Source organism: Bufo gargarizans, chromosome 10 (assembly GCF_014858855.1).
Source record: "Bufo gargarizans isolate SCDJY-AF-19 chromosome 10, ASM1485885v1, whole genome shotgun sequence".
Taxonomy (NCBI): domain Eukaryota; kingdom Metazoa; phylum Chordata; class Amphibia; order Anura; family Bufonidae; genus Bufo; species Bufo gargarizans.
The window spans coordinates 26,776,874-26,792,207 of NC_058089.1; the positions used below are offsets into that span (position 1 = coordinate 26,776,874).

The following is a 15,334-nucleotide window of genomic DNA, read 5'->3' on the forward strand; positions in this document are numbered from 1 at the left end:
TTTGGCACGGTTTTTGGATGCCCAATCTGCTCCAAAATCTACTTTGGAAAAAAAACCTGTGTGAACATACCCTTAGGCCTCTTTCACATGGTCAGTATTTTTGCATCACAACCCAGGAGTGGATCCAAAACACAGATATTTCTACGATACCTTTTCTCTGTAGGTTTCACTTCTAGTTTTGGCTTACAAATACTGATGCGAAATACTGACCACGTGAAAGAGGCCTTACGCTGGAGCATTTTTGCGGAGCCGCGGCCCGGAAGTTCGGGGCTGCGCTCCGGAAATGCAGATGTGGAAAGCACATCCATTCCTGCCCCATTGAGAATGAATGGGTCCGCACCCGTTCTCGATATAGCGGAACGGATGCGGACATGTGAATGGATCCTTATGCGCACCATGTACATACTTTATACCCTCATGCATATCTGGACAGATTTGTCTTCAGAGTTTTAGTCTACTACTTATGTCAGTTTCTTGGAAAGCTGAGTGCCAGCCAATATGGTCGCTATTATGGATCCCGAAGGGCTTCTGACTAGGGATGAGCGAACTTGTTTTTAAAAGTTCGGGTTATCTAAGAATTCCATTATGGATTCCGCTACCACAGACCATAACTTAATTCTTAACGGAATCCATAACGGAATTCTTAGATAGGGCTACTTTCACACTAGCATTTTTTGCGGATCCGTTATGTTACAATAATACAACCGCATGCATCTGTCATGAACGGATCCGGTTGTATTATGTCTTACATAGCCAAGACGGAGCCATCATGAATTCCATTGAAAGTCAATGGGGACGGATCCGTTTTCTTTTGTGTCAGAGAAAACGGATCCGTCCCCATTGACTTACATTGTGTGTCAGGACGGATCCGTCTCGCTCCGCATCCCAGGATGGACAGAAAAACACTGCAGGCAGCGTTTTGGTGTCCGCCTCCAGAGCGGAATGGCGACTGATCGGAGGCAAACTGATGCATTCTGAGCGGATCCTTTTCCATTCAGGATGCAGTAGGGCATTTTTAGACCGCTTGTGAGATCCCTGAACGGATATCACAAACGGAAAGCCAAAAACGCTAGTGCGAAAGTAGCCTAACCCAAATCTTGTGCGCCGAACTTGAAAACACAAGTTCGCTAATCCCTACTTCTGACCCAACTTTCCCAGGGTCATAAAGGGGAAATCCGCCTCGTCATGCAGTAATACATCCACAGAGCCGGTAGTACTGCATATGTAGGTAGATTTGCCATTTAGAGGTCTAGGAAAGCTGGGCAGTAACAATATTGGGTGTCACTCAGCTTTCCTAGAAACGGATAGAAATAAGATACCGCGAAAAAGAAGATTAACACTTCGATGGAGGAGGACAATTCAAGGTGGCAAATGAGCACAACGGAATAATGACCTTTCCTTGGGCAACTTTCTGACTAGGTGCCGAGGAGTTGTTTTTTTTTGCTTTAGTATGGTGAGGAGTGGAGTGGTGTGGTAACTAACTGTAGGTTGTCACTCTAGGATAGCCACAGGCGCTCAGCTTAACCCTGTCCACGCCAGAAAGAACTAAACATCGAGTTCCACATCAACAGAATCTGGATCAGCGGCTAAGAAGGTCCCATGGATACCGGTAGCATACGATCATTTCAGGTTTGCATGCATGGAATTTTCTTACCTGAGTAGTTGGAGTTGTTCTTCGATGAACTCGTTCCCTTTTGCATCATCCGTACTCGAACCTGTTCCTGAACTCGAGCGTTGCGCAGCTCCAGGCTCTCATCCCGCAGTCTTCGGTCCAGTTGCGAATCCGTAGGCAGCGCCAGCGAGGTGATATCGGTGTTTGGCTGCAGGGCCGACATAAGGAAGTGACTGTCCTGCATTTTCAAGCTTTGAGAGTGGAAGTGCAATCTCCCACGTTGCGAACCTGCCTTTGCTCAGCGTCTGGTTCACCTGAGGCGCTATACGTGGCACGCTCCCCCACCTGTCTAACTGGACCTCTCTTTCCGATATGTCAAAGCTTTGACAAGGTCTCTTGGTACAGAAGGAAGTTTCCTGCCCGTCAGTGGCCTCCTCTCCACGTTCTCAGCCTGTCTCGGCTTCCATGCCCCACCCTACCATTACCTCAGCACTCCTACCTGTTCCTGCTATTCTCTCTACTCCGCCCTGTGACCTAATACTCTTACTGTCACTCTGTCCCTGTTGGGCCACAATATCCTTTTGTCTCTTGGTTATTTGCAGCGTCTGTCTCCTTCGTGTTCCTTGCACGCTCCCTCACACCTGTGTACGTTCTGCAGATCACTCGCACCTGATCCTGCATGCTCTGCACAAGAAGACCATAGGCAGGCTGCACACTCCCTCTCCATGCACTCTGCCTGTCTCACACCTCACTCACTGCACTCTATACAGGAATGTAACATCCCCCTCTCGGTGTCAGCAAGAAATCTTCCTCCCTTTCCCAACCCCTTGCTGAAAAAAACCACTATAGCAAGTCCTGGACACCTAATCTTGGCAGTGGGGGAGATTTAAGCCTTGGCTACACTGCGTCTTTTTGTAGCGCGACTATTGAACGATCGGTGCAGTCTAAATGAATGCAGTCTATAGTTAAAATCAATCAGTCGCACTACAAAAAGTAGCCAAGGCCTTATCAAACCGGTGAAAAGGAAAACTAGTTTAGTTGCCCATAGCAACCAATCAGATTCCACCTTTCATTTTCTAAAGGAGTTCTGAAAAGTGAAAGGTGGAATCTGATTGGTTGCCATGGACAACTAATCCAGCTTTCCTTTACACCATTTTTTGATAAATCTCCCCCATCGTGTTCTGTGGTCTATGTTATAAAATGCATAGGCCCAGCTTTACTAGTCCTAAAGATATCATAAATTTAGCCAGGCTGTCTAGGCCTGCACCAGATGTATCAAGGGGCTCAGGCTGGATGACAAATGGTTCAGGGAGAGACACTGGGGGAGAGTTATTAAAACTAGTGTAAAGGAAAACTGGTTTAGTTGCCCATAGCAACCAATCGGATTCCATCTTTCATTTTTCAGAGCTCCTTTGGAAAATGAAAGGTGGAATCTGACTGGTTGCTATGGGCAACTAAGCCAGTTTTCCTTCACACCAGTTTGATAACTCTCCTCCACTGGGGCACATTTATCAAGCTCACCTGTTTTTAGGCATAAAATTAGACAGGCGAGTATTTATTAAAAGTCGCACAGCAGTTTATGAATAAGACTAGGCGTATTTTTATTAGGGCTCATACACACGACCGTGTTTTTTTTGTCCACATCCAATCGTCAATTTTTGCGGGTCGGATACGGACCCATTCAAAATATGCGGGACAGCATACCATGTGCTCTCCGCATCCGTCCATCTATTCCGCGGCTCCGCAAAAAACATAGAACATATCCTATTCTTGTCAGTTTTACAGACAAGGATAGGACAGTTCTATAGATGGCAGGACATTCCGTTCCGCAAAATGCGGAATGCACACGGCCAGTATCTGTGTTTTGCGGACTGCAAAAACCGCTACAGCCGTGTGCATGAACCCTTAGGCTACATGTACACGACTGTTGTGTGTTTTGCAGTCCGCAAATTGCGGATCCGCAAAACACAGATGGGGTCCGTGTGCGTTCTGCAATTTGAGGAACGGCACGGACAGCCATTAATATAACTGCCTATTCTTGTCCGCAAAACGGACAAGAATAAGACAGGTTATATATTTTTTTTGCGGGGCCACGGAATGGAGCAACGGATGCGGACAGCACACGGAGTGCTATCCGCATCTTTTGCGGCCCCATTGAAGCGAATGGGTCCGCATCCAAGCTGCAGAAACTGGGACTCGGATGCTGACCAAAACAATGGTCGTGTGCATGAGGCCTTAGGGCTCGTTCACACGAACGTGTGCTGCCCGTTGCCATATTGCGGCCCGCATTTGCGGATCCGCAATACACGGGCACCGTTCCGTGGCCATTCCGCATCACAGATGCGGACCCATTAATTTCAATGGGTCCGCAAATCCGGAGATGCGGAACGGAAGAACGGAACGGAAGCACTACGGAGTGCTTTCTGGGGTTCCGTTCCGTGCTTCCGCACCGCAAAAAGATAGAGCTTGCTCTATCTTTTTTCGGAACGGAAGGATCGCGGACCCATTTCAGTGAATGGGTCTGCGATCCCCATGCGCCTGCCCCACCGACGGTGCCCGTGCATTGCGGACCACAGCATTGGCACGGGCTTCACACATTCGTGTGGACGAGCCCTTAGGGTTCATTCACACGTCCATAAGTGTTCTGCGGATCCGCAAGACACGGACACTGGCAATGTGCATTCCGCAATTTGCGGACTGCACATCGCCGGAACTATAATAGAAAATGCCTAATAGGACATGTTCTATTTTTTTGCGGAAACGGAAGCACGGATGCGGAAGTGCGGATCCGCAAATGCGGATGCGGACAGCACATTCAGGCCCTATTGAAAATGAATGCAGACCCATTTTGTGGACTTGTGAATGGACCCTAGGGCCTCCTGCACACGACCGTATGGCTTTTTCAGTGTTTTGCAGGCCGTTTTTTCCGTATCCGTTTTTTGTTTCCATTGTGTTTCTGTTTTGGCTCAGTTTTTCCGTTCCGTTTTTTCCGTATGGCATATGCAGTATACAGTAATTACATAGAAAATATTGGGCTGGGCATAACATTTTCAATAGATGGTTCCGCAAAAACGGAATGGATACGGATGCATTTCTGTATGTGTTCTGTTTTTTTGGCGGACCCATTGACTTGAATGGAGAAACGGAACTTGATTTGCAGGCAATAATAGGACATGTTCTATCTTTCAACGGAACGGAAATACGGAATGCGTACAGAGTACATTCCGTTTTTTTGTGCGGAACCATTGAAATGAATAGTTCCGTATACGGACCGTATACGGAACGCAAAAAACGGCCCGTAAACGGGAAAAAAAAACGTTTGTGTGCAGGAGGCCTAAGGCCTCCTGCACAAGACCGTATTTTGTTTCCGTGTCCTATCCGTTTTTTTTGCGGATACAATGCGGACCCATTCATTTCAATGGGTCCGCAAAAAACGCGAACAGCACACTGTGTGCTGCCCGCATCAGTATGTCCGGAAAAAAAAAATAGTGCATGTCCTATTTTTTTTCTAGTTTGCGGACAAGGATAGGCATTATTACAATGGATCCGCAAACAAAACGGATCCGCAATCCATACAAACATCATCAGTTTTTTTTGTGGATCCGCAATTTGCGGACCGCAAAACACATACGTTCGTGTGCAGGAGGCCTAAGTCTGACCTTTGGTGGTTGTTTTTCAGTTAGACAGGTTCATATTTATTTACTTAGACTGGTCTAATTTATTTGCGTATGAAAAAAGTCCCATTTCACCACTAAAAACAAGCGAAGAAAGGTATGCCAGCCCTGGAGTGGAATAGAAATTAGACTGTTTTTGCGACAAATTTAGGCGTATAACATAAATGGGTCAGAAAAAAGTTGCAAAAGTTAGAATACTTCAAAAAAATCGAAATAGCCGAACAAGGCATAAAAGCCTCCAAAATAGGTGCAATTTTAGTAGTAAATGCAACTTAAAAAATAAGACTATTTAAGGGAACATGCACACGAACGTATTGCCCGTATGTGTAACCATTCATTTCAAAGGGACCACAAAAAAACGGAAATGACTCTGTGTGCATTCTGTATTGGTATTAGAGATTAGCGAATTTGTTAATAGTTATTTTCGGCTGATTTGCCGAATTTCACCCAAAAATTTGCTTTGTGACGAATTACTTCGTCACGAAGCGCATTTTTTTGTAAGTAGCAGGTGCAATAACAGGGAGCAGTGATAGCGCCGCCCCTGTCATTGTACCCCTCAGATGCCGTGTTCATACATGATCGCAGCATCTGAGTGTAAAATTAACAATAAAAAAAAAAATTAAAAAATTACTGCCTCCATTTGCTCGCGACGGGCCGGCCGCCGCCATCTCGCTTGAAGATCTCGGCCATAATCCTGTGTGGCGCGAGATTACGTCATCACGCTGACCAGCGTGATGATATAATCTCGCGCCACATGGGATTATGGCTGAGATCTTCAAGAAAGATGGAGGCTGGTGGCCCGTCGCGAGCAAATGGAGGAGGTCAGTTTGAATTTTTTTTGCTTTTTATACTATTTCAGGTTAAATCGATTCGCTGACACGAAGCACGAGGAAATTCGGCTTCTAGGCAAATCGAATTTATCCTGAAATTCGGATCGAATGGGATTCGATTCGCTCATCTCTAATCGGTATGTACGCAAGTCCGTTCCACAAAAAAATAGAACATGTGCTATTCTTGTCCGTTTTGAGGACAAGCACAGGCATTGTTACAATGGATCCGCAAAATACATATGTAACGCCCCAGAGTGGCATTCTAAGTGGGCGAGTACCACTTCCTGCAGGAGGGGTGGGGACCAGAGTTAGTGAGTTCCAGCTTACCCTCTGCCAAGGGAGGGTGTGCTGGTCATGTCTCTGCTGGACGTGCCCACGCCAGCCAGAGCACCTTAAGCTCTGCTGGTCATGGAGGCTAAAGCCTAAAGCCCAGGAGCCAGGAGCACAGTTCCCTGGCCTAATCTAGAGACAGGCCATACTACAGAAAGAGAAGTGCAGCAGACAAGAAGAAGCAAGGTTATACAGCCAGCCTGTCAGTACAGCAGAGCCAGAGAGAAACCGATGTAGCAGTGACGAGTTTGCCTGCCAGTTGTATTGCTAAAGCCTGCTGGGACTAAGATCAAGCTTGAAGATTGTTTTGGATGAACATTTATTCAAGTAAATCTGCTGTTCAACTTCATACAAGGTCTGGAATGATTTCCTTGAAATCCCTCAATTATTCCCCCTATTTATTGCTTCAGAGCTAAAGCCCGGGGTCCAGCCGTATCCAGGTAGGAGCACCGTGACACACATAAAGAGACATTTTAGGCCGCACTATACCACTCAGCATTCCTACTAAACATGGGATGCACGTAATTACATCTATTAAGGGCCCTAGGGGGAGGCGCACAAATTTAAACAGAATTAAAACTGCTTCATTATTATGTACATCAAGCTGCAGGCATTTGGTGTGGGGGGGGTATATAAAATTTGTACACTAAAAAACCTAAAAGTCACAAATTTGCTACTTTCTGCCATTTATGCCTTTTATGATGTCACACGGTTGTCATCTGTTTTTTGCGGATCCGTGTTTTGTGGACTGAAAATTACATACTGTTGTGTGAATGAGCCCTTAAACAGCATTTTGTAGACACTATACATATATTCTGTACTATATCCCCCTTTCCCTGACTCCGTACCAACTGCCATTGGTTGGCTTACTCTGAAACAGATTTTTATGCCAGAATTGTAGCGCACACATGGCACTAATTGGCACGGGGACGCCCCCTTGTCGAGCATGTCAGAACCAAACAAATCTGGGCTATACTTTTCAGTGATATAACTCCCCTGGTGGAGTCCAATCTGATGGAAGTGAAATGTGACTAAAGTTTAGACTGAAAGGGGGGAATTTATTATGAATAGTTATGAGCGAAGTTCATGTTTTGAATTTCGATTTCGGCCTTCGAGTTTTCTGGCAATTCCGTTATGGATTCCGTTACCACAGGCCATAACGGAATTCTATGAAAGAATGCATAACAGAATCCTATCCGCAAAAAAAACTGAACGGACACGGGAAAAAAGTACCTTCGTGTGCATGTAGCCTAAGGCCTAGTTCACACAAACGTTTTTTTTGCGAGTGTATGGGCCGTTTTTTTGTGTTCCGTATACGGAACCATTCATTTAAATGGTTCTGCAAAAAAAAACGGAATGTACTCCGTATGCATTCCGTTTCCGTATTTCCGTTCCGTTGAAAGATAGAACATGTCCTATATTTGGCCGCAAATCACGTTCCGTGGCTCCATTCAAGTCAATGGGTCCGCAAAAAAAATACGGAACACATACGGAAATGCATCCGTATGTCTTCCGTATCCATTCCGGTTTTTCTGAACCATCTATTGAAAATGTTATGCCCAGCCCAATTTTTTCTATGTAATTACTGTATACTGTACATGGCATACGGAACGGAAAAACGGAAAGGAAACGGAACTCAAAAATGGAAAAACGGATCCGTGACAAACGGACCACAAAAAAACTATAAAAGCCATACGTTCGTGTGAACTAGGCCTAAGAGGCATTCTGTTTTGCTTTCTGTCATAATAGAAGTCTACGGGCCGCATAACTGATCCTGTCAAGTAGGGCAAAAAAATAAAAATCAATGGATTGTCTATTTGAGAAAAAAAAAACACCAGTTATTGACGGAAAAAAAAACACCAGACCCACAGCATTGCTAAAGCCTGCTGGGACCAAGCGTTAAAAATCTCGAGCGTTAAAAATACCACTACAAAGCGATGCATGTTTGTTCTGCATTTGCTATTTCTCAGAAATTTCCATTCAATATATGGAGCTGCCGTTTTTTTCTTTTTTTTTTTGCTGAAAAATCTCAAGAAAAAAAAAAAAAGTAAAAACCCTAATAATCTGAAGCTGGCGTTTTCTCAGCAAATCCTCATCAAACCGAAAAAAAGTATGGAGGACATTTATTAAGATCTGCATTTTATATGCACAAGCGGGGTGTGCGTCAAACTTTGTAACTTTTTGAAGCTAGTTTTTTTTTTTTTGCATACCAGGTATGATGAATGCCCCCTATATGTGGACCCAACCTTAGGCCTCATGCACACGACCGTTGTGTGCATCCGTGGCCGTTGTGCCGTTTTCCGTTTTTATTTTCGCGGACCCTATGACTTTCAATGGGTCCGTGGAAAAATCGGAAAATGCACCGTTTGGCAGCCGCATCCGTGATCCGTGTTTCCTGGCCGTGAAAAAAATAGGACCTGTCCTATTTTTTTCACGGCCAACGGTTCACGGACTCATTCAAGTCAATGGGTCCGTGAAAAATCACGGATGCACACAAGATTGTCATCCACGTCCGTGATCCGTGTCCGTTTTTTCCTATCATTTCAATGGCAAACTTGACTTAGATTTTTTTTTATTTTTCATGTCCGTGGATCCTCCAAAAAACAAGGAAGACCCACGGACGAAAAAACGGTCACGGATCACGGAGCTACGGACCCCGTTTTTGCGGACCTTAAAAAAAAACCGGTTGTGTGCATGAGGCCTTATAGTGGTATTTATTTAATGAAGAACTTGTCCAGCTGGTGGCCTGGGAAAGCAGAGGAGAACTTGATCTATAGGGTCCTATATAAAAGCCCTATAGAAAAGTTCGGGGGTCAGAGGTAACAGTTTTTGTCTCCTTAGCTTTCCCCTCTGAGAACACAATAGGCCTGCATCGGCTCACCCTTTCTCACAGCAGAAGCTGTATACCCCCCTCAGTAATAAATGTAATTGATGTCCTATTGTCCCAATGTCACATCCCCATTAAAATGCGAGAACTACAACATAAAATCTAGTACTTCTTGTAAACAGTAATCTCAGGATTATCTTATTTATCCTGGCATTTTTACATATCCAGGCTACTTTACACACATAGGTTTTTGCTGAGGTTTTTCTGCCCTTTTACCTTTTAGTGGCATTTTTTCAGCTTTTTTGCAATTAGCTGGCGGTCTATGGGAAAATTTTGTTTTGCTACTGCCATTTGTGTTCATTAGGTGGCGTTTTTTGTCTTTTGCTTCTTTTTAATAACACAGCATGCTGAAGCTCTTGGTGTTTTTTACATCACCTTTTCTTTAGTGGAAAAACACCATGAAGAAGACACTGGTGGGCAAACACACAGGGGGTCATTTGCAAAAAGCAGCTGTTTACACCAGTCTTTATTTCCCCTCTGCCCTGCAAGAGGAATTGCCTAGTTTATGAATTGGGCACACCTCTAGCAGATAGTGTGCCTGGAGTGAAAACGACTCCAGCTCCTGACTGGAGTAGCTTTTACTCCTCTTTTATGCCTTTATAGGGTAAAAAATTAGTAAATTTGTTGGAGCCGAAGTCTTGGCCCTTGCCAAACCCCTGCTACTTCCTCGCCACATGGTGCAAAAATGCTATGTGATTAAATATGGTCACACAGGCATTTGAAAAAGTTGCAAAAATGGGTTTGTAACCTTTTTATGCCTAAAAGAGGCATAGTAAACGACACAAGTAAACAACACCCACAATGTGCAAAAAAAAGCTAAAAACCCACAAAAACACAACCATGTTAATCCATGCTCCTTTTCTGCAAATCCACATCCTTTTCCCACTAAGTCAACCCCATAAGGCAAAGTGGGTCATTCATTTTTGATTACCTGCTTCATAAATACTTCTAAGGGCTCATATACATGAAAGTATTTTTTTTCCGTGTCCGTACCTTTTTTTTTTCTGCCCTTATGCAAAGCCATTCATTTCAGGGCAGGCAGAGTTCATGCTAAACTATAAAACAGTCCAAAGGTCAGGGCAGGTGGCACATGGTCAAAATCTGGGAATCAGGCAGAAGTCAGAACATAGCCAGACAAATGGTTTATAGCACCTTTTAAGGATTTAAGCAAGCTAGAAATACATACAGGTCCTTCTCGAAAAATTAGCATATTGTGATAAAGTTCATTATTTTCTGTAATGTACTGATAAACATTAGACTTTCATATATTTTAGATTCATTACACACCAACTGAAGTAGTTCAAGCCTTTTATTGTTTTAATATTGATGATTTTGGCATACAGCTCATGAAAACCCACATTTCCTATCTCAAAAAATTAGCATATTTCATCCAACCAAAAAAATAAAAGTGTTTTTAATACAAAAAAAGTCAACCTTCAAATAATTATGTTCAGTTATGCACTCAATACTTGGTCGGGAATCCTTTTGCAGAAATGGCTGCTTCAATGCGGCGTGGCATGGAGGCAATCAGCCTGTGGCACTGCTGAGGTGTTATGGAGGCCCAGGATGCTTCGATAGCGGCCTTAAGCTCATCCAGAGTGTTGGGTCTTGCGTCTCTCAACTTTCTCTTCCCAATAGCCCACAGATTCTCTATGGGGTTCAGGTCAGGAGAGTTGGCAGGCCAATTGAGCACAGTAATACCATAGTCAGTAAACCATTTACCAGTGGTTTTGGCACTGTGAGCAGGTGCCAGGTTGTGCTGAAAAATGAAATCTTCATCTCCATAAAGCTTTTCAGCAGATGGAAGCATGAAGTGCTCCAAAATCTCCTGATAGCTAGCTGCATTGACCCTGCCCTTGATAAAACACAGTGGACCAACACCAGCAGCTGACATGGCACCCCAGACCATCACTGACTGTGGGTACTTGACACTGGACTTCAGGCATTTTGGCATTTCCCTCTCCTTAGTCTTCCTCCACACTCTGGCACCTTGATTTCCGAATGACATGCAACAGTCCAGTGCTGCTTCTCTGTAGCCCAGGTCAGGCGCTTCTGCCGCTATTTCTGGTTCAAAAGTGGCTTGACCTGGGGAATGCGGCACCTGTAGCCCATTTCCTGCACACGCCTGTACACGGTGGCTCTGGATGTTTCTACTCCAGACTCAGTCCACTGCTTCCGCAGGTCCCCCAAGGTCTGGAATCGGTCCTTCTCCACAATCTTCCTCAGGGTCCGGTCACCTCTTCTCGTTGTGCAGCATTTTCTGCCACACTTTTTCCTTCCCACAGACTTCCCACTGAGGTGCCTTGATACAGAACTCTGGGAACAGCCTATTCGTTCAGAAATTTCTTTCTGTGTCTTACCCTCTTGCTTGAGGGTGTCAATGATGGCCTTCTGGACAGCAGTCAGGTCGGCAGTCTTACCCATGATAGCGGTTTGGAGTAATGAACCAGGCTGGGAGTTTTTAAAAGCCTCAGGAATCTTTTGAAGGTGTTTAGAGTTAATTAGTTGATTCAGATGATTAGGTTAATAGCTCATTTAGAGAACCTTTTCATGATATGCTAATTTTTTGAGATAGGAATTTTGGGTTTTCATGAGCTGTATGCCAAAATCATCAATATTAAAACAATAAAAGGCTTGAACTACTTCAGTTGGTGTGTAATGAATCTAAAATATATGAAAGTCTAATGTTTATCAGTACATTACAGAAAATAATGAACTTTATCACAATATGCTAATTTTTTGAGAAGGACCTGTATTGCTCAGGCACCTCTCACCTCTAGATCTAACAGTAATCCAGCCATTGATTGGTGCATATTGTGTACAGGTGTGCTGGTCATGTAAGGACACAGGAGATGCCCTTGCAAGCAGACTGCTGCCTGTAGTGTTGGGCAGAAACTAGGTGGGTGATGTAGCGCCTGTGCCCACCCCGGACAGTGTGATGGCGGCAGGCAGGGAGTGCCACCATGACACAGCACTTTGTGTTATTGCATGATTTATACTGCTCCAATGTAAGGAGCTTTTATCTTCTGGGATAGAACTAGGTTATATGTATGTGGCATGTGCCTCCTGCTGATAGCCTTTGAGATGACAGCAACAATATGAGTCCTTTTTGTCATCTCACAGGAGGTTTTGTCAGTCGCAGCTTCTGTTGATAGGGAACCCTGCATTCACATCATGAGCAATGTTTTGGCACAAAAGTGGCCCACTGTGGCATTCTCTTGTGGTGGTTAGGAGACATTAACGGGAAGCTGTCAGCACTAGATAGGGACTTGGGAAAGAAGTAAAACAGTCAGGTCCATAAATATTGGGACATCGACACAATTCTAACATTGTTGGCTCTATACACCACCACAATGGATTTGTAATGAAACAAACAAGATGTGCTTTAACTGCAGACTGTCAGCTTTAATATAAGGGTATTTACATCCAAATCAGGTGAACGGTGTAGGAATTACAACAGTTTGCATATGTGCCCTTGACAGCTGAATCATGGTCTTGGTCCCATCAGCCTCCATTGTTGCATTCCTCAGAAAATTGCACTTTTGCAATATACCAATGAGCTTCTAGGAGCAATGAGGGCAGTGCCATTGTACCTCCCTGCTCCTAAAGGCTCCACTCACTCCTCTTCATGCCACAGTTGGCTGTCTGGTCTGTCAGTCTTAGCGGTGGGGGCATGGTATGAAGAGGGGTGAGCGGAGCCGCTGCGAGGTACAATGGCACTGCCCTCATTGCTCCTAGAAGCTCATTCGCATATTCCAAAAGTGCAATTTTCTCAGGAAGGCGGGAACGGAGGCGGAAGGGACCAAGAACATGAACGTTAGCTGTCAAGGTCTCATGTGTCAGACGAGGTGAGACGGTTTTAGGTCCTTGTTTCTGATGGCAGAAGCCCTTTACGCCTTGGCCAGACCTTGACTGCAACCATACGTAATCTGAATCCTGAAAAGATGTTGTTATTCATGTGACTGGAGCGCCGGATCAATGCTATGACCAATACCACTGTCCTTACCTGAACTGTTTTTATTTTTTTAGTTGCCTCCTGTGTTATTATATGAGCCTTTTATCTCTCCACATCATACGAGAGAAATACAGCATTGTATGCATGTTCTCTACTGCTGTATCATGGTCACAATGGACCTCATAAAGACTGTTGTCTCATAGACAATGACTGTTGACTTGAGAACAACAATGCAGCCAGCTTTCCCAGGTAAATTTACCAACCCGACACATCATTTTCACTGTTATACATGTGTAAATTCCATGCTACTATCCCAAATACATGGTTCCCCAAAAAACTCTGTGCCTCCCATTCCGGGGTCCTTGGTTGAATTAATCTATGAAGCCATATACCATCTTCATATCCATTCCTCACCTTAGTCCTTCCCCTCCCCTCTATTTGTCCTCTATGTATTTCATCCTCCTTAAAGGGAATGTGTCACTTACATTTTTTTCTGCCAATTAAAACCAGATAGGGACACATATCTTTTTTCCAATCTATTTTTATTTTCTGATTGTAAAAGTTTTGTTTTTATTCTATTTCCTGAACATGATTATGAGGGCAGCCATCTTGCCTGAGTTGTTGTTAGCAGCATTTAGAGATATGCTTTACAGCAGCCATCATGGACGAGAGACACAACAGTCTGGAGGAGACCTCCTTAACATCTAGAGATTTTCTAGGCATGATCTGTGACCTGTGCAGAGGTCAGGAAGGAGTAGATAAACTGTCATATCACCTGATGTAAACGTTGGATCCTGTGTTATCTATCTATAAGGCCTCATGCACACGACCGTATTTTGTTTCTGTGTCCGATCCGTTTTTTTGCGGATAGGATGCGGACCCATTCATTTCAATGGGTCCGCAAAAAACGCGGACAGCACACCGTGTGCTGTCCACATCAGTATGTCCGTTCCGTTGCTCCGCAAAAAAAATAGTGCATGTCCTATTTTTTTCAAGTTTGCGGACAAGGATAGGCATTATTACAATGGATCCGCAAAAAAAAAACGATCCGCAAAAAAAATAAAAACAGATGCCATACCGAACGTCATCCATTTTTTTTGCGGACCGCAAAACACATACGGTCGTGTGCATGTAGCCTAAGGGATATCTGTCATTCTAATCTTACCTATGATGATAATGAGAAGGCCGCTCAACAGTGATATGTACAAACCAAAAAGTGAGTGACGCATATTACTAGGTGTATTAGGAGGTTCTGCAGCAGCTAAGGTTTGTATCAGGAGGTTATGCAGCAGCTGAGGTGTGTATTAGGAGGTTCTGCAGCAGCTGAGGTATGTATTGTGAGGTTCTGCAGTAGCTGAGGTGTGTATTAGGAAGTTCTGCAGCAGCTGAGGTATGAATTAGGAGGTTCTGCAGAAGCTGAGGTTGGTATCTGAAGGTTCTGCAGCAGCTGAGGTATGAATTAGGAGGTTCTGCAGAAGCTGAGGTTGGTATCTGAAGGTTCTGCAGCAGCTGAGGTTTGTATCAGGAGGTTATTCAGCAGCTGAGGTATGTATTAGGAGGTTCTGCAGTAGCTGAGGTGTGTATTAGGAGGTTCTGCAGCAGTTGAGGTGTGTATTAGGAGGTTCTGCAGCAGCTGAGGTATGTATTATGATGTTCTGCAGCAGTTGAGGCGTGTATTGTGAGGTTCTGCAGCAGCTGAGGTATGTATCTGGAGGTTCTGCAGCAGTCAGAGAAACATCAGCTCTGACTGGAATTAATATTGTACTAGTCTGTGTCTGCACCTTGTAAAATGTTTTAAAATTAATTTTATTAGCAGGTGAGGTAGGTTTTAATTATTTCTACAAAGGGGGGGGGGGGGGCCTTTTGCCTAATCTGCCTGGGGCACCAAAATACCTTTTCCCGGCCCTGTTCCTCTGCCAGCACACGTCACACTGCGGCCTGACTGACCAGACCTGATCCAGCAGCGTCACCAGTCCAGGCTCCAGTCCAGTGCTGTAAACATCTGCCCCAGTGACAGCCAGCTACAGCAGCACAAACAGTAAGCTG

The 15,334-nt window shown here is 44.5% G+C and overlaps 1 protein-coding gene across 3 annotated transcripts in view; it reads right to left on the minus strand.

The window, feature by feature from the left end:
- The window catches only part of PKP3 (plakophilin 3), an 84,019-nt gene that overhangs the window by 54,047 nt on the left and 14,638 nt on the right, over nucleotides 1-15,334 (minus strand). Inside the window, exon 2 of one of the 3 annotated variants that reach the window (XM_044270092.1) lies at nucleotides 1,655-1,820. In XM_044270092.1, the coding sequence (XP_044126027.1) occupies nucleotides 1,655-1,820 (166 nt within the window). Of the gene's footprint in view, nucleotides 1-1,654; nucleotides 2,365-15,334 lie in introns of those variants that run through there. The other 2 variants (XM_044270091.1, XM_044270090.1) reach the window with 2 other exon arrangements.